The sequence below is a fragment of the Pholcus phalangioides genome, unplaced genomic scaffold (assembly GCF_987345545.1).
Source record: "Pholcus phalangioides strain wild (caught in Gottingen) unplaced genomic scaffold, Ppha-v1.0 ptg000011l_1, whole genome shotgun sequence".
Lineage (NCBI taxonomy): Eukaryota > Metazoa > Arthropoda > Arachnida > Araneae > Pholcidae > Pholcus > Pholcus phalangioides.
In genome coordinates this window covers 19,797,812-19,820,515 of record NW_028301604.1, presented here as the reverse complement: position 1 = coordinate 19,820,515, position 22,704 = coordinate 19,797,812, and the positions used below count along the sequence as shown (strand labels likewise).

At 33.8% G+C, this 22,704-nt stretch overlaps 1 protein-coding gene across 2 annotated transcripts in view; it reads right to left on the bottom strand.

Moving 5' to 3' along the window:
* Positions 1–17,147: 17,147 nt before the first annotated feature.
* Positions 17,148–22,704, bottom strand: part of LOC149080186 (cardioacceleratory peptide receptor-like) — a 90,495-nt gene continuing 84,938 nt past the window's right edge. For both annotated transcript variants that reach the window (XM_089239225.1, XM_089239226.1), the window contains exons 4-8: positions 21,124–21,217; positions 20,742–21,029; positions 20,183–20,311; positions 19,787–19,967; positions 17,148–18,457 (exon numbers count right to left, since the gene is read on the bottom strand). In XM_089239225.1, the coding sequence (XP_089095351.1) occupies positions 18,211–18,457; positions 19,787–19,967; positions 20,183–20,311; positions 20,742–21,029; positions 21,124–21,217 (939 nt within the window). In that variant the 3' untranslated portion in view covers positions 17,148–18,210. The remainder of the gene's footprint in view (positions 18,458–19,786; positions 19,968–20,182; positions 20,312–20,741; positions 21,030–21,123; positions 21,218–22,704) is intronic.

The following is a 22,704-nucleotide window of genomic DNA, read 5'->3' as shown; positions in this document are numbered from 1 at the left end:
CTGATTGCCTTTCTGAAAAACAGTATTGATTTCATCGATTGTATGCAACATGAAAATGGACGTTTCACTTTACTCTTTTCATTTTCGTCCTTTTATCCATATTTTTCTTTCAAACGCTGTATTCAATTCTATCTTATATTGATTGTCAATGTGAGTCTTATACCGTTTCTACGTATTGCGTTATATGAGTTGTTGGCATGAAAGAAGTGAGATGTGAGAGTTTTTTATAAGTCCTATACTACGAAAATTTCAGAAAGAGAAAAAAAACCAGCAAATGTTCGTATTGATATTCGATATAGTTAATCAAAAAAGCAGAAAACAACTTTGAAATTGGAAATAAAACTTTCAAGTGACAAAAATGGTATTAAGTTAATAATGAATCAATTTCAATCAATATTAAATAATATTAATGCTATCACACGTCTGGATCTGCAAATGTCAAGTAAAGTCATTTTTAATTATATAAAACACAACTGACGTGCAAAGGTAGTTTTAATCGGTGTTGTAATAACAATATTATTCTTCACAGTGGGCAATTAAACGATATCACGCTAAATGAATGTTTTTTATGTCGACAATGCCGAGATATCTTATCCCCGTAAAACCTTTTTATTTCGGCAATTACAACCCCAGAGACTGTGTTGTGTTTTTTTCCCTACTCGAGTACGTTTCCCATCCCTACAAACTGTCAATCAACTGCCGGTGGGTGGAGCCAGCATTTATTCTTATCTTGATGACGGAAGGAGAGACGGTGTTCGTTCGAGATATACCTTTGTGTGGAGGTATATGCGTACAGTATAAATAATAGAAAAAGAGTTTTTCTCATTCTCGGTTTATTGTTCTCGTAGTTGGGGAAGGAAGCACTATCACCTGCGCAAAATCGGAAAAGAAGTGAAAAAAGATGTGGCATTTCACGAGGGTTTTGTTATATATTTTCACTGTGCCAGTTATGAGGATCAGTGAAATTTATACAGTAAAACCACAGAAAGCGTTAAAAGACAAGTTTGTTTTATAGAAAATTAATGAATAAAAAGAGTAGTTGCTTGAAGAAACAAAATATTTGATGAAAATTCCCGTCAAAGTACGAAAACAATTGAGATACGTGGAATTAATTTGAAAGAAACTATATATAGACAACATGTATTCATCTAGTTTTTAAATAAAATTTTCACAATGACATTTGCAATTAGCACATGTTAGGTCAGGATTACACTATAAAAGCTTAATAAAAGCTTTTTTATAAAACTTGAAAAATGCAATCAATAAATGTTGGTTACATTCGAGCGTAACCATTATAGCTTACTGGTTGTTTGTTTTTGTCGAGTTTTGCAAAATATCTTTTATTAAACTTTTATAGTGTAATCACCTGGTCTTACCGATGATACATGGTAGCGAAATTCAATCCAAGAAATTAGAGACATTACAAATGTTTAGTGATACGATACTACATCGATTACGAACGAGAACCTAACAAAAATTTTAATATGCATCTAGTAGAGACATACATGACAATAACAACCGAGCCGACATTGGAATACCACACTGTTGCCATTCCGCGACTCGTTATAATAATATTAATAAATTATAATATCTTTAACAACAGACGTTGTTGCATTTGTTGAAACCATTCAGTTATTGCACAACTATTGAGCAAAAACCTCAGTTGAAAAGAGACAAATACATATTCAAAAAATTTTTCTCTTCCCTATAATAACAAAAGGCGTAGAAAATGCTTAACACGTTTGCGAAAGAAAAAAAAAAAATTCCCTTCCACAGCAGAGAAAAAAAAAGTATCAAATTGAAAGTAACATTGTCCTGTACATTCTTATCAAGTTCATATGCCTTAGATAAGGCCAACTATAGGCGAACGAACTCGATCAAAAGTATTATAGTATCAGATAACTCAAACTCGAATAAAACTGGAGACGGAAAATTGGTTTATTTCCCAGAGGAAATATTTAGTTTGACGCATTCCAAGGGATGGCAACTCTATCTTCCTTAAGCTCAATGATGGACTAACATTGACTTCATGCCATAACTTTTTCTTTTCTCCGAATCAACTTTTACTTTGACATGAAATTGTCGAACTTGACCGTGGTATTTGAAAAAAGAGTATATGAATTTATTTTGATTTGAGCGGATGATTTCTTGATACTTATTCCTTTTTTAAATCAATACCTAGATACAGTCAAACTCTATTATAACGACATCGAAGATTCCATGAAATTTTGTCGTTATAACTGAAGCGTTGTTACAACCTAGGTTGACGTTTTTAAGACCTTGATTTACGAAAAAATATAAATATTTTTAAACAATAAATGGTAAGAAAAAAAACAAAATGGTAAGAAAAAAAACAAAATGGTAAGAAAAAAAATCTAATAATATCAGATTTAACAATTTATATCAAGTGCCAAAAAAAAAAAAAATAAAAAAAATAAATAAAACGTTATTCCAAAAGAGTTAGATATATCGCTCCAAAAATAATGAATCTATATATCATACAATCAATCATGCAAATAATAACATAAGATCAAATAATAATATCTTTATATTTTTATAAACACCAGTCTAGACCTATATTATAACAATAATACAACAACACAATATATAACAACTCATCTATATGTATACTTTCCTTGTTTCAGTTATACAAAAATTAAAAAAAAAGTATGTATACTTTATGAAACAAAATTACCAACCTGTACAAACTACGAAAATAAGGCTGTTGCTGAACTAGTACCATTAAGTAACCCTTATAGACACTTGGGAGGGTGACCACCTGGGAACACCGCGTGCTGTTGGCATCACTTTTCTTTCTTTTTTTTAAATCGGTAAGTAACATAATTTTCCAATAATTTAATTTAAAAATATGTGTATGTGGGGGGGGGGGGGGAAGAGAGGGAATAAAAGAAAATTAAACAAATTAATATACTATAGGGCCAGTGATATGGGCCTATATGGCTCTGCTTAGTGGAATAAATTAAATCTTATTAAAAAAATTTGCCACGGATTGTGGGATTAGAAGAAATTACTGAAAGGAAAAAAAAAAATTCCAACAGTAGATGGCAGCACTAAGACCTACTGGAAGGACATTCAAATTCAAGTAACTTGAGGTCAATAGTGTTGTGTTGTAGGTTTGTATGTATATATAAAGGCTGCATAGGTAACAGGGTTTATGGCATTTTGCTGGTGAACCGTTGATCCTAGAGGCAAGGGCGTAGCGAGGGGGGGGGGGACTTGGGGGTCTGGTCCCCCCCCCCCGAAATGTGAGAAAATGACAGAAAAAAGGGAAAAAGATGGCCAAATCCATTGTTCTGTCACTTTGGTCCCCTCCCGAAATGAAAGTGGTCCCCCCCCCCGAGCGAAATTTCTGGCTACGCCCCTGCCTAGAGGCATACTTCCAATTAGAAAAGTATCCAAATAACGTGAAGTACTCAGATATGTCATTCGTGTTGCAAGGGACTGTATAGTTCTTAAAATAAAAATAGAAATGTTCTTTTATATTGAGCAGCACTCTGCTCAAAAACCCAATTACAAAGTGTTGCCCTGTCTCTTCTGATGCTTTTTTAAGCCTCAAAACTTAATCGATCTCATAAACGGTTTACCCGCATTTAATGCTGTTCCCCCGACAATTTTCCTCCGTTTTCCGAATTCGAATATCTCAGTCAATATTGCACTTAGAAGCATGGAATTTTGTTTTCTTGGAATCAGGAGAGACAGGGCAACAACTTCCTAATTGGGTTTTTGAGCACAGGGTGTCCATATAAAGAGTTAATTTTTTTTTAATTTTAATAACTATACAATCCCTTGCAATATTAATGACATATCTGGGTACTTCACGTTATTTAGATACTTTTTCTAATTGGAAGTATGTCTCTAGGATCAACAATCCTCCAGTAAAATCCCATATACCCTGTTACCAATGCACCCTGTATATGTGTGTATTGTATATATGTGTTTGTATACAGGATGTTCTGTTAATGGACCGACAAACTCAAAGGGTTGTTAGAGGGCATCAAGAGGAACAAAAATTGCAATAGAACATGGTGTTCCAAACTACGTTGAGAGGGTGAAAATCGCGAAAAACACATGAAGGCTCTGAGTCCAGAGGAGACGAAAGGTGGATGTCAGTTGATTGCTGAATGCGTTCGTGGGTTCACTTACCATATCTGACGTAATCAACGTCGTGAAACTCATGTGCTGGGATAGGATAATTCGGTGCGGGCGACGTAAATTAGTGCCATTGTGGTAGTAAGCACGTGTAGTAACGTCTGTTTCAATGAGTATCGTGATGACTGACTACACGAACGAGGAACACACTTATATGCATCTGATTTACGGTGAGCAAATGGCAATGGGCGCTTAGCACAGCAGATGTACCAACAGCAATATCCGATGAGGTTGTCGTCGCTGCGGCAGACCTCAAAAGCATACCTGGTATCTTCGAGAGCGTCCGGTTATCGTTTTTACGCCGTTGTAGACTGTGCGATGACGTCAGCGGCCGCCATTTCCAACAACTCTTGTAATAATTAATGAAATAAATCTTTTTGTAGTTATTATTGTACTTTTTGTCGTTCCAGCGTGACGTCGAAACTTGCATGCATTTTTAGCGATTTTCACCCTCTCAACGTGGTTTGCGACACCATGTTCTATTGCAATATTTGTTTCTCTTGATGTCTAGTAACAACCCTCTGAGTTTGTCGGTTCATTAACAGAATACCCTGTATGTACATATCTTTGTATTTGTGTAACTAAAAAAAAAGATCATATCATGCATAAGACTTTGCTATTTCATTAAGATAAAGGGTGACTATATTGGGTGAGCAATACAGGAAATAGGGATCATAAATACAGTACGTCAGCGTTTCTCAACCTATGGTCCGCGACGGTGTTATAAGTGGTCCGTACGCAGATCTGATACAATTATTCACCCGTTTTAGTTGATATTGGTAATATCCATATTGGGTTAAAAAGAAAGTATACTTTCATACTTAGATTCACCATACATCCTCGAGAAAAATGCAAGAAACTGCGATCTTGAATACTGGATATCATTAAGTTTTGCAAAAAATTGCAATTCATTGATTTAAATGCAATTTGCTAATTACTGCTAAAATTGATGAAGGCGTGGAAATAAAGGGCTGCTACAAATCTCAGTAAACAAAAATGTATCCAAATGATCTGATGACCATATTTCATTGAGAAAAATAAAATTCGGTTAACTGGGATCTCAAATAACAATCCGTAAAATACGGAACATCGCCAATTGTCATCAAAACATTGTCAGAAGTAGGCACAATCACCAATCGTTATTAAAATTCCAAAAAAATTGAGGATGAAACATTAAATCTGACAAATATGTGAGATGAATATTATTTGTAATTTTTCCATAATTATAACAATATAATTCATATTACGAAAACTGTGTATGTGTGTGTATTGACAACTTTAGTAAAGATTACAAATTCAAATACGTATTGATTAAAAAACGGGACAAATTTATAAAAAAAAATCGGAGCGAAAATTACAGGAATGTCCCGTAATATGGGACACGAGTGGTCAGTCAAATTGTTTCAGGCATTTTACTAGTCCTTGCTTCCACAAAGGTTGAGAAACAATGCAGTACCTGATGCCGATTCTCACCAAAATTGTTGCCAAACAACGGTGAAATTGCCAGATATTACTTAAACCGGTCTCGAGGAATACAATGATACAGCAAGTTTACTGAAATGTATTTCACGGGAAAAAAAGTGAAACATCGCAAATATGTGATGAATATTTATAGCTATATTCATTATAACACAATTTATAAATTAAGATGCAAGTTTCCTTCATCCCTTATTCTAGTAAAGATTATGAAAGTAATCTTCATTGCAAAAAAACTGGGAAACTTGTTTGGAAAATTTTTAATTGTAAAATTTTCTCCGATATTATCTATATATTTGCCAAATGACTGACAGTTTACTTCTTGCAGACATTTTCGAAAATTTCAGAAGCTTAATCCACACCAAATATTCCTTGGATCCGGGCCATTTTTTATCCACTCTAAGCCATAGTTTTACATGTGACATTAAATATACAAATGCGCACATAGATTTGCTTCCTGATGTTGACATGTATATTATGATTGAAAAAGCAATGAGGGGTAGAATCTGTTTCTCAACAACACCCGTCATACTGTGGCAAGTAATCCACACATACAAAATTTCGATCCAAATGAGGAAGAAACATATATTCTATCGGTCGACAAAAAAAACCTTTACGGTTATTGTCAGACACAATATCTCCCAATTGGTAATTTTATATGGTTAAAAAAAAAAGATATAGAAAGCATATTGATACTCTCGAACTTCAAAATGATAGTGAAACGGGATATATTTTTGTAGTAGATTTGATATACCCAGAACAAATGCATTCATTGCATGATTCTTTTCCCCTTGCCTCTGAGCACATGATAATAACTGAGGATATGTTACCGTTATATCAGAAAAATTTGGTTAACAAACTAAACTTAAATTATCCAACAAAAATAAAAAACTTGTCAACACATTATATAACAAAGAGAACTACACATGTCCCTATCGATTATTAAAATATTATTTAGAAATGGGTTTACAGTTAAAAAAAATACATAAAGTTTTATCTTTTCGACAGGAACCATATTTAAAAAGTTATGTAGATTTCAATAACTTTTGGAGAAAAACTCTAGAAATGATTTCTGGCTGGTTGTTTTTTCAAGTTTTGTAAAAAGCATTTTATCAAACTTCAATAGTTTAATTCCGGCCTAGGCAACTTTTCTAGATGCCAGTTGCAATATCAATGTATCACATAATGCAAAATGACATGCTACTCTGAAATTGTCCCTAGAAGAAAGAACTACAGAAGCAGTATCCCCATCATCAAGGAACCTGCTTCTTGGTGCTTTTCTTTTTCTTGTGGTATCATACATAGCATTAGGAATGAGTGACCTCGCTACTTCATTAAACACATCAAAATGTTCTCTGACTGTATTCTATTAAAGGAAGGTAAATGACTAAAATACAAAAGATAAATTTTTGGGGCATCTGAAAATTAGTGGGCCCTGGGCACATGCCCCATTTGCCCATGCAATAAACAGGCTCTAGTTCCATGTTCAAGAAGTGCTGACATTTAACTTCCATATCGCATGTGAAAATGGAAAATGTCTGAATTCTTGTGTTTTTGTAAGTATAGTGTTGAAAATTTGCCTGCTTTCTATGGAGAGAATTTTTTAAATGAGAGATCCGCTCGCATTCTTGTCTCAAAATTGAAAAATCACAGAAAACCATCTCTTGCTGCCAGACCCTATAGTTTACAACTGAATGGAGGAATGGTTTGAGCGAAGACATTTACGACGGAGCTGGAATTACAAAGATGCTGGGACACTTGAACAAGTCATAAATATCATGTATTGCTATTGAGGCAATTCAATATTGAGAGAAACGATGTCACTCTCCGCTGTTCACACGAAGTATGAAAGCCTGGATAACCAAGCGGAGATCGAGATGCAGTTCGGAAAGAAAATTCACACTCCTCTGTGGGAAATCGAACCACCAATCTCTCACTGTCCGGGCGATTGTTCTAACCATTGAACTACAGAGGACAGACATCCAGTTATCCGAGCTTTCGTACTTCGTGAGAACAGCGGAGAGTGACATCATTTCTATGTCGCCATCTGAGGCTAACGTCGTAAGAGCTATTAGCTGAGCATGCGCAGTCCCATTCAGCATTCATACATATGTCAGTCTTCTGTAGTTCAATGGTTAGAACACTCGCCCGGACAGTGCGTGATTGGTGGTCACAATCCCCACAGAGGATTGTGAATTTTCTTTCCGAACTACATCTCGATCTCCGCTTGGTTATCTAGGCTTTCGTACTTCAATTTAATATTGTTGCACTTCCGAAGAGTTGAATGGCGCGCCCTCACGACGATGGGGCTAACAGGTTCTCTAGCCTTGGGGATCGGGACAATTACCATTATTATTTTTTTTTTCACGCTATAAATTCACTATAGAAGGGCTCAGTAAAAAGTCTGGTTTCAGGACCAGCAAAAGATCACAGCCTGGGCCCTGTTCCAGGATGTGGGGCCATGGTTAGAGTGGTTTTGAAACATTTTTCATTTTGCAAAATCTAATATTATGCATATATGTCTAGCGTTATGTTTGGGTCAATATTTGCTGCCATCTAACTTCCAGTTTAGAAATTAATCATTTTTGGTGAGTGAATCTTAATGAATGCATTTTTATAATGTGAGTCTGCTGAAACCATGGCGAGACCTTTCTTTTGGTGGCGAAGTGGAATTTTTTGAATGGGGAAGGGGTTGTTGCATTTTTTCACCTCCAAATTATAGAAAACCATTGCACCAAGTCAAGGAAGTATAAGCTGTATATATATAAGGAGACTATCAAGTGGCAGCTTCAAGTATACACAAATGCGAGCCGATCTCCAATTTAAAAGTCTCCCCGCAGATCAGGCCTATTTTCTATTCTATCATTCAAAATTTACGTATAAATACAAAAGGCAAAATAACCCCTTCCGAGTTATTTTCTCCCGAATTCAGAAGTTGGATCGTAGCACTTATTAAATACATAACAGGCACCCTTCAGGAAAAACTTCAGATTAGGTACACAACACATACACGTCATATTCTGACATGCACCAATTCGTTAGAAGTTCTTCAGAGGAATCTTTAAGATGTGCAAGTGCAGTTCATAACTTAAAGCAGATGTAGAATCTTGTTTGAAAGCCGATCTAGCAAGAACACAAGTTATTTTAATACCGTTTTTCAAAAATTCTTGAAAAAAATGATTCACTGATATCGCACTGGGAAAGAATTTTTGATAATAGTAATAAAGTCATTATAAAATAATGTGATAAATATTTTTGCATGAACCAAAATATATGGAATTTTTACACTCGTCCCCATCAATAACAAGAATAGTCTTTACATTATTAGTATTTTGATGCAAATTTTTACAAGCAAATTTATTTTACCATTTATTTGGCCGTGTTGCACTTAAGAAACATGAGTTTGTTATATTCTTGTTATAAGTTGCAAATAAAGACATTGTATATTTTGAGCTCTTTTCGGTATTGATGCTTCTAGAAACTTGTAAACATTCGATTTTTACTTATGAGCTGTTCATGAAGTTTCCATAATTACCAGCAGAATAGCTCGAAGGTAAACGTCTCTTATTTTTCGAGAAGCTAAGCAAGAATGATTTTTAACCCTTGCATTTTGGAAGAAAATACCATGTGTGGAGGAGACATTGCTGTTCATTCTTCAACAATGATAGAGAAGTTAGTTGGCAAACAATAAATCACATTTTTATACTATTCAAATCTATCGAAATCATATTAATACAGCGTCCCTGAAGTGCAACATCCCATATTTTTTTAAATCTCGACAATAATTTTTTTATTTATATAATAGTACTCAGAGTACCTCATTTGTTTAATAAAACCACTGAAATTTTTTTCTCTTTATATTTCAATGTTTGCCAATTAAAGGGTTAATTGTTGGACCGTTATTTTTAATTTTTTTTTTAAATATTAAAACAAGTTTAATGAAAAGCACAAAAGTGAAAAGAATATCGTTACCGAATTTAAAATTTAAGCACCGTATTTTAACAGTTAATTAAATGAATTGAAAATAAAAAGAAATTGAAAGACAATTATATTCGAAAATTAGTGAAACTTTTCACGTTGACACGTATATGGTTTAACGTTTCTCAAATTATCATCAGATGGCGTAACCTATGCAAGTGACAATAGTTTTTATGAGAAGTTCGAATTCAATGGCTAAAAAACTGTATATACAAATAGCCCCACAGATGGGGGGGGGGAGACTCCCATCCCTCCAGACGTAGGCCTAGGATGAATTCCATCATTTTTTGTTTTTTAATATGTAAATATACATAGAGGGGCAAATGAGAATTGGCCCGGGACTCGCCAGAGATCACAATCTATGGTCCCGGCTTCAGGATGTGGAGACCATAAACATACGAACATGTGATTCACAATATTCGTTGCGTCTCTGGACGAGATTAATGTTTTGAATAATTTTAGCTCTGAACAAATGACAATTTCATACGTTTTTCAGCTATTCAATGCATTTTGCATTTTTTCTCTCGCAAACAAAAGTTTAGTTTAAATAATTTTTAAGAAACTCAATATTCTGAAAAATCACGTAGGCCTATTCTATTTCATAGTGGGCATATTTTCCATACTTCATCCATCAATGAGCTTTTATTAGTCAAGTGACAGAAGAACGAATTCGAAATTTTTGCCTGAAAATAACAAATGCACAATCATTTTAGGTGCCGATTGAATATTCTTTTGTCAGGATGCTTTTTTTTGCAGAAATACAAAAAATTATATTCTTCTTTGCAATTATAGTGACTTAATTTTAATTATGAGGTCAGAAAAACGCTGCATTTAAACAATTAATATGTTTTTAATTTAAAATTTCAATATGCACACACAAAGCAGCGACGTTCTTCCGATTTGAAATAGAATCTTGCCGTGGTTCACAAGAACGCATAAAAAAGTAAATGTCATTATTCTTCTGAAGTCTAAGTTTATCAGCCTCTCAAAAAAGCAATTTTATATGAATTTTTTAGATTCGATATCTATGAATGTGCAGACTCTGACAGTTATATCAAATTTCGTCTGGTGCTTTGATAATATTGATGACAATATACTATATAAACCGGGTGCATAAAGTCAACTCTTTATACATCCTTTATCTTTAAAACCGTTTGTTATAAAAAACATACTTTTAATTGGAAAAAGTATCTGTATAAAGTGCCTATTTTAGATGTGCCATTTATTTTAATAGGGGTCGTATATGTGTATCGCGATACAAAATTTATGCGGTACCCCTGCTCTCTAACTTCCAATTTAAAAACTGTTGCCCTGTTTCTACTGAGCCCGTAAAAAAAGAAAAGAAAAAAAAAAATCATATTTCCAAAACAAGGGAAGGGTCCCAAGGTGTCGTCCTCAAAAAATTACGAAAAAAAATCAAGTACATTCGTCTCCCCTAAAAACACATAGAAATAAAAAAAAATTAACGGTGGAGTGCAATTATTAAAGTCACAAAAAATTAATAAAAATAACAACAGTTGGCTACTCATCGCCTCTCGCACTTCTTGGCGATATTTATAAAAAGCTTCTTTTCACTTTTTCCTCCAGCTTTATCTCTTTTAGAGAGAAACTAGTTATTTCTCTTTTTTTATCCGTACATCTGATCATGTGTTATTTGGGAATGATATCACTAATGATATCATAAGATTCCAGGGGGACGGGGGGTTGCGGGCTGTTTAAATTCATTTTTGGCATCTATTGTCTTTCAAAATATAAATATTTAAATTTTTTTTGAGTGACCCATAATAATTATTATGGGTAATAATAATTTTTAAAAATATTTTTGTACATATTTAAATGAGTAGAATCAGCGGGGTAATTTTTTGAAAACTCTTTGAAGACGCCACCTTGGGACTTTTTCCTTGCAAGTGCAATATTAGCCAAGATATTACGATTTAAAAACCGCCTGAAACTAGGGAGAGAAAAGTATACACAGTCGAACTTGGTTAATTCGAAGTCTAAAGCACTGGAAAACAGTTCGAATTATACAAAATTCCAATTAATCTATCCTGGATCTGTAAAATGACTACAAAATACAACTTAACCATCAACATAATAATTATATGGAGGATAATCAGGAGGATCATCAGGATAATTAATTATTAAAATTTTATCATCAGTTACGAAACTGTTTCCCAAATTTTAATCATTTAGAATGATAGTAATTGATCTTAGCTGCTACATCATTCCACTGTTCTGGAATCAGCGTCACTGCGGAATTTCTTGACCATCCTCAAAGTCTGATATAACGGTTCATGATCATTAAGAAGTTACCAAGTCATTAATAAGTATTCCATGTTTTAGACGGCAATGGGTCTATCGTGATGAAAAACTCTTCCATGTTCATGATTCGTGCTTCATTCGTACTTCCCCAAATTTTGCTTATCATTTTTATCCTAGCAAGGAGATATTTTTCATTGTTTTGTTCGAATGCTGTTCTATTCATTGCTAACAATTTATTAATTATCAATAAAGGATAAACTTTTATTAATCATGCATTTGAAAAATTCAACTTAACATTCCTTTGTAATCTGAGTCGATTTTTCTTTATGAATTATAAAGTGTCGATTTCCATAATCATTATTTTCTAGTAAATTATAAAGAAGTTGATTTTTTGATGACACATACCGACATTTCCGTGAGAAAAAAGTTATTTTTTCTTTATATTATGAATCTGTATTTCTCTTTTGCATTGCGATATGATTTAGTGATTCAAAATAATAGACAGCAATCAGAATCACAAAAATACGTTTATTTCACAAATACACAAATAGACTACTGCTCATTCTGGAGAAAAATAAAATAAAAGAGGTAAAAATAAAAATCACAAAAAATCACTCAATTTTATTTATTTTTCCATGCAAAGAAGATGAAAGAAATGAGCTATACTTTTATTATTATTTTTTCAATGTCGGTAAATTTATTTAATGCATCAGACTTAAAAACACTTGAAAAGAGCAAATGAAACTCTTTGAAGAAGTTATTTTTAGCATCAGACAGTTTCACTAAATATCTATTTTTCAGAAATTATCTGTTAGAAAATTCAATATCTGTAAAAGCTAAATACAATCAGAGAGGTTTCTATTAAGAATAAAAAAAATTTCCGGGTAAAAAAAGCTCTTTGTTCTTCCGTATGAATAGAAATACACGTAATTTTTTTTACAAAGTAACAGTTTTTTTTTAAAATTTCAAATATGAAAAAAATGAAAATATCTGAGTTTGCGAAATTTTCAATTAAAAGCATTCAGATTTGAAGAAAAAACTATTGGGCGGAGAATATAATGGAAAGCTATGCCACTTTGTTCTCAGGTATTTCCTAATATTTACTGGAAATGAAAAGCGGCAAACACATGTACCTTCTAGTTGTTAATCAAACAAATATACATTCTACAATACAAACCTTGTTGCACAGATTAGCATTTTTTTTCTGGAATATATTACTTTATTATATTGCACACAGATTTCCAACAAGACTAATTTCACGAGACGAAGCACAAGAAATGCGAATACGGCAATTATTTATTGCTAGCCTAATAACATTATTAATTCTTTTCTAGCACAGTCATGCATGGAATGTCCACGAGTGAAGCACTGGGTACTATATAACACATACGAGCAATGAATCAATAAATACAGTACATGGTGAACTGAAAATGAACGGAGTTACATTATATAGTCCTGGTCAGTTTCACGCAGTGATCTTGATACTAATACGAGAATTTTTTTCAAGCACATTATACAGAAATTCTCAAAAGCACATTAAACGGAAATTTGTCACGTCATCAAAACTGATCAGTTTCAGTGCAATTAAAAGAAAAGAGATTCTCGCAGAGAGATGAAAGGCAGGCATTTATTCAGTGAGAAGTCAACACGAAATCTCAGTTTGTCTCACTCTCAAAATAAAAGTCTCATTCACACGCTATCTTCGAATGTTTACACAAAGCTGGTTTTGATATAATTTGGCACCAAGTTCGCAAATTTCTTTTGCAGTCTTTATTTCGTTAAATTTAGCTTACAACATCTCTAGTTTCTCAATATTATACTGAATAAACAGATTTTCCACTCGGTCACTTGCTTGTCACGTTTTCTCCGTGAACTTTGTAACGCGGCAGTTTTGATAATATAATAATAATAATAAAATTCGACTAGACTGGTATTTTTGTTCACGCCGGAAAGAAAAAAAGAATACAGTACCTGTGATGCATTCTCACCACGGACTGGGAGGTTTCGGCTATTCACTTGTGTGAGTGTGTGTGACTGGCATTATATCAAGTGATGGTTAAAAATGGTTTTTTCTCCTCTCTGCAATCGATTGAAAAACTTCAAACATTTCTGTGTCTGCTATTGCAGTTTTTTTTTTCTTCCAAAAACAGTCTGATACACTATGAATTTGATTATAAATACATATACATACTACTAGCGGAAATATTAGGAAAATGCACAACATGATAATTTTATCATATATTAGCAGAAATTTGGAGACCTTATAAATAGAGTATATAAGAATTATATTATGCATTTTTGAAAGCAAGGAATTTTTTTAAAATCCTTTAAGCGACACAGAAGAAATAACTAAGCCCCATTCAAAATGACATATCTTTTTTAATGGAGTAGGTTTTTTTCCGATTTTCAGCTGGTGCAAACTAAAGAGTATAGGGAAAAGTGTTTTATAGAGATAGACAGCTTTTTCCTCCAATATATCAGGGAAATAGATATTTTCTGGATTTTATGCCGAGGCGAGCTCAGAAAGAAAAGTCATCTGTTCTCCACCGGAACTTGAACCTAAGCTCTCTTGCATACCGCGCAAGTAAGCAACCATTTACACCACTGTAGACACGACCCTGTCTGCCTTGTCTCCAGTGTTGTCGATGGTAGCATACTTGTCCGGTATGTAAGAGGGAATGAGTTCGAGTCCACAGGAGGAGAATGGATAATTTTTCTTTCCCAGTTCACCTCGGAGTAAAATAAAGGAAACATCTGTTTCTTTGATATATTGGGCTGAGGAAAAAACCGTTGATCTTTAAATCTCAACCGCCCTACCTGGGGGACATTTGCTGAAGTTAAGACAGGCTACTAATCACTCTACTTCAGCGCCTCACGCCACAGTGCTAGAAATAAGGAAGGCAGGGGCGTGTCCCCACTGGTGTAAATGGTAGCATGCGTTCCTGGTATACAAGAGGGCCTGGTTTCGAGTCCCGGCGGAGACCAGATGACTGTTCTTTACGAGTTCATTTGGTAATTTTTTTCGCACCACGGTCATTTTCTGCACACGAGGGCTACAACCGGGACCTACAATTTATTGCCGATTCCGAATGGCAGCCTTTTTTTTTATACTCACTGAGGGGTTGGTGCGCTAATCCCTCAATGTGGGACTCCCTGCGGTAGCAATCTTTTTCTGTGGTCAAGTCACCGTTTCTGTTGTACTCCTGTGTCAGGAAAGTTTCTGAGAATGACGAACCCCACGGATATCGAACTCGCGACACCTCTAAACATCCCTTGGTACTTTAGGCGAGTATCTTATCGACCTGGTCTACCGCACTCCTTTACGAAATCACCCAACACTATCTATTGCAGAAGTCCTTCGCGTGAAGCTCGTGACGTCACAGAAGAAGGTCATCTCGCCTATATTCGTTGCATATAGTACAAAAAAGTTTAAAGATGGCGCATGCTTCGGCCTGCTGTATCAATGGCTATAGGTGGGATGATTTTCTTCAGTGACGTCCCGCGGAGGCCTTTTGCTATAGATGGTGTTCGTTTACCTCGGCACGAAATCCAGAAAATATAGGGTGATTCAAAAAAAATGGGAAAAACTTTGAGAGGTGATAGTACACACCAATACAAACAATTGTCATCAAAGAATACATGGTCTAACATGAAACGCAAAAAGTGCTGGCACGTTTCGAAACGACCGCTCCGCAAACGTTAAAACGGCATTCCTGTTGGAATTTATCGGGAGAAAAAGAACACCATGCATAAAAATGTAACCTGGGGAAGAAGAAGAAGACGTATGCAAATCTGCGTCACAGTGAATAAAAGGTACGGACTCAGTATTACTAAAGTGTGCCATTATCCCATACGTTATAATTGTTATAACGGTTGCACGCTGGAATAACTTCACAGGACTGACGTCCGAGCCTTTTATTCACACTGACGCATTTTCTTCTTCTTAAGTTACATTTGCATTCATGTTGTTCTTTTTCTACCGATAAATTTCAACAGGAATGCCGTTTTAACGTTTGCGAAGCGGTTCGAAACGCGCTGGCGAATGCGTTTCATATTAGACCATGCATTCTTTGATGACAATTGTTTGTATTGGTGTGTAGTATCACCTCTTAAAGTTTTTTCCATCTTTTCTGAATCACCCTGTATATATTTCCTTGGGAAAAGTGTTTTATTGAAAAATTAACTTTACAAAAATATCATTATCAATGCTGAAATTGTCAATGTTAAAATAAGAGATTTTCAAGGAGGCGAGATATCTCGTCAATGCCGCTTAAAATGTGAAACTTAACGATTACATGAACTGAAAATTATTACAACTGCGAATTTTTATTTAAGATGTTAAAAAAAAATTATATTTTATTCAAACCCCCCTAAAACAAAAAACGTCAATGAAATTCGTATTATGGGATAAAACGGAATAATTTTAGTCATGTAATTGACACTATTGTATTTGCAACCATTTTAAGGAGGGATTTTTTGCCAAAACGATTCGTATTCTAGATCGTTTCCCTTAAAGTAGGATTCTTCAATCTTTCAGGCATCGCGGGAAAAATGAAAACTTTTTACGAAACCCGTGGGTTACCACCACCAAATCGTATTTAGAAATGTAAGATGGAATTCAAATTCAGAAGGGCTTCACGTAATATACAGTGAAATATAGTGACGTCTTAATTGGGGGTTGGGGGGGGGTACTCCAAGTTGGACAAGAGCCCCAAATAATTGGAGACTTTCATTTTTACCGAAATTACTTTTTCATTTATTTTTAGTTCTTATCGATTCCCGAATCATGTCTTTCAGCAGTTTTTAACCCTTTCAGTACAGATGGTACTTTAAAGTACCACAAACTTTCAGCACACCTGTGTAACTATTAGTTTTTTAAATATGTTTATTAATAAAACAACTCAGTTATATATATCTAGTTTCGCTCCTGTAAAAATATGTGTAGCAGTGTGTTCCAACAAATATGTAAAACAAATTATTTCTTTCTTTGTGGCAAAAGAAATAAATATTCATTATTATGTATTATTCAACACATTTGAATTGGTATTTTTTCATTTTTATTGGAAAGGTATTATGCTGAAGAAACTTCAAGTACGGGTTAATTAAATCGTTATGTAGTAAATAATTTTTGTTTTGAAAAAAAAATTAATGTTTTTTGTTTTTAATTCTTAATTGGAACTAAAATGACCTACCAAATTTTTTTTTCATAATAGGCACTGAAAGGGTTAAATAGTTTTCGATTAATTGATTCTTTTATTTATTCTGGAATTGCTTCAAATGATTTTCAAATTATTTCTTTCGATAGAATTCCAGAATTATTTCTTTCATCAATTATGAAATCATTTTTTCATTAATCATGCATTTCCATCAATTCATAATAATTGTGAGATTATTTTTTGTCAAAAATTGTGATATCATTTCTTTCTTCACCGCATTTTTAAGACTTTCTGAAAATTCTGTGGTTGCGTATGCTTTTTTGGATGTCGTACTCTCCTGAAATATATCAAATCAGAGGAATTCAGAAAGTTTTTAAGCCCCATGCTTATTGTAATAATTACACACGGAATCTTTAGTAAAATTAATAATTTACCAAATGCTTTGAGTTACAGACGAATCTGGAGAACATCTCGCATCGGGCTTTACCGAAGTTTTTTTTTTTAATTTAAACGTCTTTTTAGCTATTTCCTAAAAATGATCCACGGCCACTGCAAAAAAGCTCCGAGGGCCATGCCATGAAGACCCCCGTCTTAGTGTATATAGTACACATAGTGTGTCAGATTTCTGCTGATTCCGATAGAAATAGTCTCTATGATCTCTATCGGAATTTGCAGAAATCTGACGATACGTACCTATTGGGACACCCTGTATATTCAATATATTCAAAACGGAGCATTAGCCCGTTTACCAATCGAAAATTATTCCATCTTTATTTTCAATCCCATTGCATAGATTTTATTTTCATATTCAAAGGAGAAAATACAGTTTGAAATATATTTATTTAGGAATAATTTTGTGAAGGTGGGGAGTTTCAGTATGTAATTTCTCAAGACGTTACATTAATTGTTTTCTTGAAAATTTAATTTCCATCAACACACGCAATACGATAAATGTCTATATCTTGTATAGAAGATGGGAGCAGTTTTAAAGCTTGAACATTTTCCGCGAAATTTCGGGAAGAAAAAAAAAATGGATTAAAAAAATGGCAACACATAAAATATGTGTTTCCATTCGGAAAAATAATTTAAATACAGGAAATTTGATTTATGGAAGTTGAAGCAACGCTTAGTGTTGTTATGATCTGACAGCCAGGAAAAAAAAAATCGTTCAGACATGCGTATTTTTTGTTATCATGTTTGGTTCGCGAGCCAACCCCTCTTTATCTATAATATGGTTTTTCATAAGATGAGCTGGAATCCTGGAATTCAAAGCCGAACGTTTTGAGTTGGCCGTACCAGCAGTGACGCTTGTATAAACAGACATGCGCTTGCTTCCACTGTTTGGCAACGGTGTTGACAATGGCGAAAAACAGGTGCATAGTTTCTCACTCAACCATCTGATGGGTTGGAGTCTTCTATAAAATAAAGAAAGCAAAAGGAAAGTGTGATCAAACAAAAATTCAAGTTCAAACAGAATAAAGTGCAGTGTAAAAAAAGACCGATTTGTCTATTCTAAGAAATTTTAATGTCTATTTTGGGAACAAGCACCTACTTGTAAATAGAAGTGTGACAGTCAGATTGTCTCACAAGTGAAAATGCAAAAGAAACAAAACTGTTGGAAACTGATCGAAAGAAAGAGTTGCAAAGTTAGCGTTGAGTAAAGTGAGAGGCAGAAATGAATGTGTGAATGCAACGGAAAAAGGAATGAACGAACAGATGAATATACTTTTGGGTACGAATGACATACATGGTGGGTGGTATTTTTAGTTAGCCAGAAATATCAAATATCTTGCTTTACAAGCATTGGTAAATTGAAAAAAAGTTATGGTTATGAGAGAAAAAGAACATGGCAAAAATATATTCCTATAATCATTTTTTAAAGTGGTAAAAATTAGTTGGCGAAAAGTAAAAACTTCAGATAATTTGTGGTTATGGTGTGTGCTCTGTGTGAAAAAAAGTGTAACATTTAATTGCAGAATCTCAAATAACCATGAATCTCAAGTTTGGCAGACATTGGAGAGAGAGAAATTAATCAGGTCATTATGTTTTTCTTTCTCGAAACCTCATGTCTTCAGAATATTGCCTGTTCATAAACAATTTTTTCCGGTTATTTTGTTTGAAACTTGAGCTAGAAACACTATTTCTGTGTCAGACAAAATTTTATTTTCAGGCAAACGACCCCAGTCTCGGACAAAGTTTTCATTAATTTGGGTGTCTGCCAAACAGTAGCTACAAGTCTCCGGAAGGATCTAACTAACTTTTCGCACGCAAAAAAGCTCCAAACACGACAAACACATTTTAGTACAGTAGTTATAATGCTAGCATATATAAAAAGACACTGCGTTAATATTTTTTTTTTCTTACTGAGTTCAGCAGAATTTTCAAACTCTAAAATGTCTAGTATAACCAGTGAAAATAATTAAAAAATAGTAAAAAGGTATGTTTAAAACTTTGCTCTTCTGTTATAATTTACAAAATTCATGTTACTCTTTAATGATTAACAGAATCAATGTGCTTTGTCTTGCTGAAAATATGTATTTACCTTCAGCTGATTCGAAAAAGCAGTGCTCTGGAAAGTTTTAGAGGGCAAGTTGTCAGGTAGTTTTTTTTATCTGTCGTTTTAACTGTCTGCAAATTGAGACAAAACTTTTTCTTTTAATTGATAAATGAATACCATACACACACACACGCACGCACAGACAGGAGAGAGTGAGAGAGAGAAATTGGTCAAAAACACTACCTACTTTAAGTTTCTGCATGTTCTAGTTGAAAACAAGCAGTAGATGATGGGATTGGCTGCACTATTCAGTGGAGCCAAGCTCTGAATGAAAGTCGAAACTGCGATCGTAGTTTGGTTCCTTGGAATGTACTCGTAAACTTGCAATAGATCATAGATAAAGTATGGACTCCAGCATAAGATAAACACTGGAATTTAGAGAGTTTACTATGAAAACATTTTAGGAAATTCCAGAAAAAAATGTAAAAAATATTTAATTTCACTATTAGCATATTATTTTTATCCTCAAATACTATTTGCATAATTTTTTTATGAAATTGAAGAAGTCCGAAAAAAAGAAATGGGAAGAAAAAAAGGATACATCGATTGTGCAAAACAAAAATTTTCCGTACAATATGCTTACCGAAAATGATAACAAAGGTCATCTTGACTGTTTTAATCTTAGCTCGAGGTATAATACCTCTGGAGCTCGTTCTCTTCCTGTCGGGATCGATGACACAGCTGGCGTCACTTCTGGTTGTTCTAGTGCTACCTAGATGAGAACAGAAAGATGAACAACTATTTATATATAGTAGATTTTTTTCGTATGGAGGACTTTGTTAGAGAGGAACGGCCATCTCTACGCTGAAGAACAATTTCTGAAATATGTTTGAATCTAAAGAGACACTGACAGTTGTAAAAGTGTTCTAAAACTTTAAAGCTATCTTATTTCCAATTATGCGAAACAACACTAATTTAAAAGCAAATACTTATTCAGAAAGAAACTGCTATGCCTGGAGCTCAATCAAAAGGGAACAAGTGAATGTCCCTGATGGGACTTTTACCATGTACTGTGAATATTTTTCAAAGAATCGCCGTTGATTTTGTCTTTTACGAGATTTCAATGTACTTCGAAGATTTATACAAGTAGCATATATATTTTCAGAACAACTAGTGTAAAAAAAACTTCGTGTTTGACTTACTTTTCGATAACGTTGAGCACCTGGTGAGCTTAGGGTATGCCATAAGCTTACTCTTATTCCATATGGTGTACACAATAACAGAATAACAAGCCGAGATGATCAGAGCCGGTATGAAAAATAAAGACATAGCCACCAGAGTTATATAAATCTGCCATTCAATAGGTTTTAGGTCTATCCAGCATTGGGGATGCCCTTTAATCTCTTCTTCTTCGTTCAAAAAAATCGCCGGTATTGAAAATAAGATGCTCAGTCCCCAAGATAAGCAGACAAGAATTTTCGCACGTCTCCCTAAGTATATAATTGAATTATTTATATTACATGAAATTGGAAAGCAGATCTAGAAATTTAATAATATAAGATTAAAAAGTAATGATGTACTTACAGCTGCCAGAGAAGTTCATGGGATGGGTGATAGCATCGTATCTGTCAATACTGAGAGCTACCAGAACGTAAGTCGACGAATAAGTAACAAGAACCTAAAACAAAAGATTTGGATGGTTATCGTATTATTGGAATCAATGGAATGAATAACTTATATTCATAAGTTTTAACTACCGAAACATCGAAAATTGAAATCCTAAAACAATATTTTGTTGAGCACTCTCGATTTAATCTTTTTAAACTAAAGCTTATTTCTATTTTTGGTTCTTTTAAAGTTAAGAACGAGAGAAAGAAAAATTATATATATATATATAAATAATATATATAATATATAAAAAGGCATATATCATTATTAATTACAATTATTTGTTATCAAATGTTTGGTGTAATTTTTATGACGACTGATGTAAAACTATGAATATGATTGCACGCGCTAATATACAGGGTGTCCTGAAAGTCCTAATTCGACCTTTATCTCATCAACTGTTCATCGTAGAGGCATGGTTCTAATTTAAAAAAATGCTCCAAAAATGACAAAAATTACCCTATACCAGTTTAGTGAAAATACAGTGTGTAACAAAATAAGAATCTATATTTTTATATGTACATCCTGTTCTAAAAAACCCAATTAGAAAATTGTTGTCCTGTCTCTCCTGAGGACTATAAATAAATTTAATGTTTCAAATTGCAATATTTACTGAGATATTAAAAAGCAGAGAAAAAATGGGGAAGAACAACTTGAACTTACGGACACACTAACTCTCATTATGCTGTTCTTTCCCCACGTTTTTTGGTTTTTGAATTCAAATATATCAGCAAATATTGTGTTTAGAAACGTGACATTTTTTAATTCGTCTAAGAAGAGACAGGGCAACAACTTTCTAATTGAAATTTTTAGGACGGTGTCCATATAAAAATTCAGATTTCTTTTATTTTGTGACACGTTGTATTTAAACTCTCAAAACTGATGCAGATTGATTTCTGAACACATTTGAATCATTTTCTAAATTTGAACCATACCTTTACGGTGAACGGCTGGTCAGATAAAAGGATGAATTAGGACTTACAGGACACCCTGTATATCACTATAGGCATACATATGAAAAACCATTTATCACTTGGAGACATGAATTAGACGCCCGAGCTTTTCAGTTTAGAGATGAATGTTATCACCAAGAGGAAAACAGAATGCACTATTTGAAGTTAAAAAGAAAACAATTATGCGAAGTCTTAATTTGATTCCAAAGCACTTCCGAGGTTGTAAATGAGAAATGTCTTTTTGCTTAATCTGTTTTATTTGATTTGAATTAGACGTCGTTACACGCGAATGAATCTAAATTAATAACTGGGAAATTCGTTTCATTTAATACACGACTTGTTTCTTTTTTTTCCCTTTCCCTAACTCTTCAACAAAGCTCATAGATGTGTCAAATAAATTAGAATGTCTTGGCTAATAGCATTTCCTAACATCCTCTCATCAAATGAACAAAGAATACATGATGAATTTGCCGGTTCTCTCATTCTAATTCAAAAATCACATTGAGGTGATGAGGCTTTTTGAACGCAAAAAATATGCATTATA